Here is a 7,483-nt window from a genome sequence, read left to right on the forward strand (position 1 = left end):
TGAGACCCATCCTTAGCTGAATGCTTGTTGTCAGACAATATCAAGTTTCAACCAACCCCCAGTTTTCATACTGCTTCAAACCACACACTAGAACAGTAGTTGGGAACTCTTACTATTGCTGTATCCTTGAAAATTATAAGGAAATGTGGTGCTATAAATGGGAGTTCTATATCTTCTCTTCATGTGGAATTCAGTGAATGTCTGACTTCCAGAAGCCCTTATATTCATTCTCTGGATAATCCCACAAAGAGTTTTCCCAGCCCTCAAGGGAATGATTTTCCACTGGAGAAAATAATGCTGGTACCTGTAGGGTAATGAGTTACTCCTCTCCCCCACCAGACTACCTTAGGCTGTATGTCTGCTGCCTGAACCCTGAAGGCCAGGTGGTGATCCAAAGCCATGCATGGTGCCCAGCTGAGTAGACAATGTGCCTTTGAACACCAAAGCATCCCGGAGGGTACCGGGAAACATACCAAGAAAAAGAGTCTCATTGCATATGGAAGGCAAAGAGCCAGAAAATTAGCTTAAAAGCTGCTTGCAGATGAGTGGCAGTGCAGATCCCCAGAGCTGTCCTGCTGCCACCCAGGAATGCCCTATACGTAAGTCCCAATCAGTTCATCTGCTTATCAAGCTGGACTTGTCCAGGTCACTCTTTGGTCTTTTAGCTCCTTTCCTTTTTTTTTTTTTTTTTTTTTTTTTTTTTTTTTTTTTTGGAGGCAGGGGGCATTATTGTATACAGTCCCAGGTTTTTGCCTTATCAGTACCTGATGCCCTGATTCTGGCTCAGGCCAGAATACCGAAGAATGATCAGCCGGCGAAGGGAAAGAAGAGGGCCCACTGGATTCTCACTCAGCTAGTTAGGGGATGGGGGTGCAAAACCAGGCTTCAGCTAGAGCACAGTAGGAACTGAAATTTACTTGCAGCTCGGAAGTTTATTAGTCAAGGGGATTGGGCCAGATGGTGTTTGTATGCTTGACTCCTGCATCCCAGTGCCCTGGCTGTAACGAGGAAGAGGGCTGATTGTTTCACTAGCTGCGGGTGATGTCATTGCAGAAACATGCTGACCTCTCTCTCCCGGGTCCCCTTTGCCATGGCTGGGGTCCAGCACTATCAGATAGGCTCCACATCTGTTTCTTGTGCTTGAGCTGGAGGGATGATGTTTTTTAGAATCTCAGCATAGTATCGGCTAAATACCTGCTGATTATGGTGCATCAGACTGACAAACTTCCAGCCCAGTTCTGCCAACTCTCTTTCAATGAGAATGAGGCCTCTAGGAAAGTGTAGCAGAGACTCCTTCATGCCATGCAGCAAACAGAATTTGAGAAACAAACGGATCCGCTGATCTGTGAACAGGGGGAAAACAGTGAAAAGAGGAACAAAGAAGGTTCAGAAGAAATTCACAATGCCTTTGCACTATCTGCTCCCCAAAGTTTTATGTTAACCGAGTTATTCACTGACCTCTTCGCTCACTTGGGTAAACCATATACATGAGATTTTTGTTTGTCTGGGGGAAGGGAATGCCATCAGGCTCCCAAAGGGCAGTGTGTGATCAAAAGATGCTGAGCTAGTAAATTTCTGGTGGTTTGTAATATTACTTTATATAGCTGTACACGGGATCCGAGTGCACGTTTAACTTGACGAGAAGACCGCAGGCCCAGTACCTGAAAGTAACAACACATGTTGCAGCCAGTGCACCAAGTTTAGGCCCATACACCCAATCCAGACTATGATCAGATGCTAAACTTCAAAGCAGGTGGCCAAATTCACTGCTTCCATTCCAGCATGGAACATGTCCTACAGCCTAACTCAGCATCGCTTCCATGGAGAGGAGTAGGGGCCCATGCGGTAGCTTAAAGCATAGGACAGAGAAAGGGCTTCTCCATGTATCTTGGCTGACAGTTAGAAAATGACCAGGAATGACTCCGTGGGGGTTGTGTAACAGCATCCCACCCCTGTGAGTCACAGATTTTGGGTGCAGAGCCACCTTCAAACCACATACGCAGTCTTCAAACTGAAAAAGATCTATTAGAATCGTGCACATTATAGACGAGGAAACTAAAGCTAAAAAACTTTCCAAATGATCATGCCTTTTCATTTTTAAATGGGTAGGTAACTCACTTTCAGGGTAAGGTCTCCCTGCCCACCCCCCACATTCTTGCCACTTTTCTGTACCGTGACCATGGGGATTCTTACCAACGATGCTACGAATGCAGTTCTCTTTCTTGGCGATGTCCTGGAGCTGGCCTAGAAGAGATGCTGTATTTTCACTGCTCAGAGTAGTGAGGCCCACGTCCTTGAGGCCTTGATGGATTTCCTGAGACACCTGTTCACTCACACTCAGCATAGCCTCTTCGGGCCTAGATAATGAAGGATAGAAGGCAGAGTGGGCCTGGCAGAGGGGCAAAGCCCAGAGAGACTCATAACAGAAGCCAGACCTATCCGAGGAAGAATTCCAGCTCTCTGCCACCAGAAGACAGCATCAGCCACTGGGCAAGTGAAATATACTCATTGTTACCCGCAAAGTACCACCTGATCCAAGCATACAGTACCATAGGCCACTTCAAAGAAAACAAAGTATATTGGGCAAGGGTTCAGTGCCATCCTTGGATCCACTCAGCATTCTCCACTCCCATCAGCTTTATTTAAATATTGTTTTAAGATCCTATTGGGTATTTTTCATGGTTTTTCTCCTACTCCACCGATTAGACTGCAAAGATATTGAGATGCCTTGACTGCCAGCTCCTCCTTGTACCTTGTTACAGTATCCCTGCCCCTACATGCAGTGAATGGTCAATATCACTGACCAACTTCTGGATACACATAGCACAAATCCACTGTCATTCAATCAAGGATATAATGACTCACTTATAGCTAGCACATAAGGAATATCTGTGGCAAACTGGCTTCCACACTCCCCTCTGGAAAAATAAGTTTTATTTTTGTATCCCAAACCTCAGTACAACTTATCAAAGACACCAAAATCCTTGGAGATGGTTCCCAAGGGCCTTTGTGTGGTTTGTGATGAAGAATAAGCAATAATAATATTAACTATTAACATTACCTGCCTATGTCCCAAATACCACACGTTTTCCTCTTTAACAGAGATCTGTGAATCTTACCTGGAGATAAATTCCTCAGTCAGGGCCTTGGTGATGCATTTCAGTCTATCCACAAATTCAGGTGAGCTGAATAAAACTTCACCAGAGAAACTTCTGGCCACTAGCAAGACTGAGTCCAGAATGGTTAACTGGTGCAAGTGGAACGCCATTTCCTGGAGCCGGATCCTGTCCATCAGCAGAGTCTGGTGTGGGAGCGAAGGACAGCCCATCAGAAGAGGAGGGTTCAAATGCAGGCACCGAATACAATAGAATAAGGCAATGCCCCAACACATATCCCTACCTCAGGAAATTCTTCTTTTTCAGGATCCCAGCAGAGGAGGTTGAGGTAGCCTTGGTATAGCACCATTGTTGGACTGGGCGGCTCGGAGTTGTAAGCTGCCCGGTTTGGAAGTGAACACGCCATGCTGCAGGAGGAGCCAGGTGAGTCAGGAGAACTCGGACATAGTGTAGAGATGTCTGTGGCTGCTTTGGTTAGCCATTTTGTGGTATAATTGAGGAGACCTAAGACAGAGAAGGGAATTTGCATCTTAAAAATCCCAAGGCTTAAAGACAAAGGCTTTGAGACATACTCTTGGTCAATAAAGACGTGTTTTTGTAGGTCTTTCCGTCTTAGAGAAACACTCCATCTCCCTACCCCTTGTCCGAGGAAGAAACATTCCATTCAAAAAATAGAAAGTAGTCTCTACTGCTATAGGAAGGCAGACCCAAGGTCAAATCTCCCCTCTCCTGCCCTTAGATTTTAAACATACTGGGCTGCTTATCAAGGAGTTCCTGGAATTTAGCTTGTTCATACTGGATGGAATGCTCCTGCAGGTAGGGTTGAAAACTCTTGATGGTATAGTTTGCCATGTCCATTTTCATTAGGCCCAGAACACGGAAGATGCCCCTGCCATAGGGAGAAACAGAACATTTACACTACTAAAGGAAATCTAGTGTGAAAGGGTGGAATCCAAGCAAGGAGCCATAAAAGCAGAGTATTTGAGAGTTAGAAGAAGCCTCAAAAACAAACAGTCCTACTTCAACTTATGAATGATGGTACTGTGGCTAGTGACCCAAGGCCATAGAGTGAGTTGATGGCAAAACTAAGGACACTTATACCTCCTGACACTTTAACTACCGGCTTAGAGATCTTTTCCCTGCGGTCATTCTGTCACCTTGAAAAAAGGGTAGTCAGTGGAAGGAAATGACCAAGGCGTTAACAATTATTATGTGGATAGTTGGGATGTGGTTGACTGAATTTCTAACGCATTCAGCAGATCATTTTACTTTTGCAGGTCCTGGTTCTTCTAGCTGTGAAACACGGATAATCCTCTGTCCTGTCCCCTCACAGGGTTTCAGTTGGGATGAACAGAAGAACATTGGGGAAAAGGCAATTTGCAATCTATAGGAGAAAGAATTACCGTACCTTAATGTCTTAACAATATCATGACATAAAGGAGGCCCAACTGATCCAAAGATCATCAAAGGAACCCCGAGAGGCTATCCTTAGAAAATAAAAGCCAATAATCCAGTAAGGAGAAAAGGTGCCAGTCAAGTCGTCAGTACACAAGAGCCAGATAAGACGGGGACTATATCACAGTATCTGGCTCAGAGTTCTCTAGCACAGTGTCTAAGGCAGATTTGGGGGACAGCACATCTAGACTCTCACCGCAGTAACTGCACTGGATCTGCTATGGTCTCTAGTTTCTGTACCGCTTCATCTCGAACTGGTGCACATAGCAGGGCCATCAAATTGAGAATGTAGTTAGAAAGACGAGGGACATCCAGGGCCCCATGTTCTGCTTCCTGCTTGAGAAGATCTGTGTCCAGAGCTTCTTCTATCTCGTTTCTTAGGCGGTTCTGCCGTGGTAATAGCAGTGACAGCAAGATCTGCCCAACAAAGGAAATCAAAGGAGCCAAGTTCTGTTTAGAACCCCAAACTTTCTCCAATGAACTAGGCTCTTAGGCCAAAGCCATTCCGGATTATGTCTTCTGGGGGTCAGAAAACTGAGTCTCTAGGTTTCCTAGAGAGTATTATTTCTTTCTGTTTAGAAGACAGTTACCATTCAAGGTTTCATCGGGATCAGTTATAGTAGTAGTCATTATTATTTTTTAGGTAGAATGAGGTTAAAAAATATAAATAAAAACAAGAATGTGACTTTCAATGTGTGGGATACAAGAAATGTGAAATACACACCACCACAAGGAGATGAGGTATTCTTAATAAAAGATAAGGACATTTTTAGATTCTTTTACTCCATAGTGTGAGGATAAAACTGAAATTGCCTTTTGACTCAAAAATGTAAGTTCTTTGTGGACAAGGGCTTTCCTACTCATCTTTGTGTTTCTGAAACACATAGACCGTAGTGGGGTTTCAGTAAGAATTTGTTTAATTGAATTATATATTGTTACAGTAATCGCTCAATTGTTTCATCTTATACAAATAAAATGGAAGCTGCCCCATCCTATCTGTTTAAGTAGTAGGCCACATTAAAAAGTATGCTACTTAAGATATTAACAGCCATTGACAATCCAAGGTTTTGAGATGCCCAGGAACTTCCCATCCACGAATGGGAGGTTGGCTACTCACCTCCTTAATTTCTTTTAGAAATCTAAGAGCACAGGTAAAGTCAGGAGGAGTACTCAATAGCTGTTCTTTCAGATGGTTCCAAAAAGCATTGCACGTTGCCTCTGCGAACCTGCCTTCCACACTGTAAGAAGGGTTAAATGAGCAGATTTCTCTTTACCTAGAGAATTGATACAGGATCATAATCTCCCAAACAGCATTTAAAATTGTGAAAGACCACGTTTACAGACTTGCATATGTTGAACCAGCCTTGCATCCCTGGGATGAACCCTACTTGATCTTGGTGGATAAGCATTTTGATGTGCTGTTACAATCGGCTTGCCAGTATTTCATTGAAGATTTTTGCATCTATGTTCATCATGGATATTGGCCTGAAGTTTTCTCTTCTTGTTGAATCTCTGATTATCTCAATTGATGAAGAGAAGGCCTTTGACAGAATTCAACAGCCCTTTATTCTAAAACCCCTCAATAAGCTAGGTATTGACGGAACGTATCTCCAAATAATAAAAGCTATTTATGACAAACCAACAGCCAATATCATACTGAATGGGCAATAACTGGAAGTATTCCCTTTGAAATCTGGCACTAGACAAGGATGCCCTCTCTCACCACTCCTATTCAATATAGTACTGGAAGTTCTAGCCAGAGCAATCAGGCAAGAAAAAGAAATAAAGGGTATTCAAATAGGAAAGGAGGAAGTCAAATTGGCTCTATTTGCAGACGACATGATTGTATATCTAGAAGAACCTGTCGTCTCAGCCCAAAATCTCCTTAAACTGATAAGCAACTTCAGCAAAGTCTCAGGATACAAAAGCAATGTGCAAAAATCACAAGCATTCCTATACACCAATAACAGACTTAAAGAGAGCCAAATCAAGAACCAACTGCCATTCACAATTGCCACAAAGGGAATAAAATACCTAGGAATACAACTAACAAGGAATGTAAAGAACCTCTTCAAGGAGAACTACAAGCCACTGCTCAAGGAAATAAGAGAGGACACCAACAGATGGAGAAACATTCCATGTTCATGGTTAGGAAGAATCAATATCGTGAAAATAGCCATACTGCCCAAAGTAATTTACAGATTCAACACTATCCCCATCAAGCTACGAATGACCTTCTTCACAGAACTGGAAAAAAACACCTTAAACTTCATATGGAACCAAAAGAGAGCCCGCATAGCCAAGTCAATTCTAAGCAAAAAGAACAAAGCGGGAGGCATCACACTACCCAGACTTCAAACTATACTACAAGGCTACAGTAATCAAAACAGCATGGTACTGGTACCAAAACAGAGATATAGACCAATGGAACAGAACAGAGGCCTCGGAGGCAGCGCAACATAACTACAGCTAGTGCTCGACTTACGACCATGATTGGTTCTGACAGACCAGTCGTAACACGATTTGGTCGTAAGTTGAGTAAGCTATATGTACAGTACTGTGAAATGATGTTATAAAAATCTTTAAGTCATATTTTATCATAATTTTCTTTCATTATTGTTATATATCATAATTTTCTTTGTTCATTTTATGCCATTTGTATCATCTCTACACCATTTTGTTTCTTATTTTTACATTCGTCAGGTTTAAGTAAAACACTGCATTACCAGTACAGCTGGTTTAATATTTGCAAAACATACAAAATTACAAAATACAGGTGCATACAAAAATACAAAATACAGGTGTAAAAAATACCATAGGAAACATTTTCCCAATTGCAAAACATATCAAAATACATAAACATGTACGAAACATTTTATTGGCCGCTGGTGCTTGGCTGCGGATCGTTGATG

The 7,483-nt window shown here is 42.7% G+C and overlaps 1 protein-coding gene across 1 annotated transcript; it reads right to left on the minus strand.

Annotated features, from left to right (window-relative positions):
- Positions 1-912: 912 nt before the first annotated feature.
- TCP11X1 (t-complex 11 family, X-linked 1) lies at positions 913-5,828 on the minus strand. The gene is made up of 7 exons (XM_039463970.2): positions 5,689-5,828; positions 4,768-4,988; positions 3,869-4,005; positions 3,400-3,620; positions 3,120-3,301; positions 2,194-2,357; positions 913-1,343 (listed from the first exon to the last, which is right to left on the minus strand). Exons 2-7 carry the CDS (start codon positions 4,845-4,847, stop codon positions 1,111-1,113), a joined length of 1,017 nt encoding a protein of 338 aa, XP_039319904.1. The 5' UTR covers positions 4,848-4,988; positions 5,689-5,828; the 3' UTR covers positions 913-1,110.
- Positions 5,829-7,483: the final 1,655 nt, after the last annotated feature.

The sequence above is a fragment of the Saimiri boliviensis genome, chromosome X (assembly GCF_048565385.1).
Source record: "Saimiri boliviensis isolate mSaiBol1 chromosome X, mSaiBol1.pri, whole genome shotgun sequence".
Lineage (NCBI taxonomy): Eukaryota > Metazoa > Chordata > Mammalia > Primates > Cebidae > Saimiri > Saimiri boliviensis.

Coding starts and splice junctions, on each gene's coding strand:
- TCP11X1 (XM_039463970.2), bottom strand. CDS start 4,847: ATGGCCCTGCTATGTGCACCAGTTCGAGATGAAGCGGTACAGAAACTA. Junction 4,006..4,767: donor GATCCAGTGCAGTTACTGCG/GTGAGAGTCTAG, acceptor TCCCTATGGCAG/GGGCATCTTCCGTGTTCTGG. Junction 1,344..2,193: donor CTGCATTCGTAGCATCGTTG/GTAAGAATCCCC, acceptor CCCTGTTCACAG/ATCAGCGGATCCGTTTGTTT.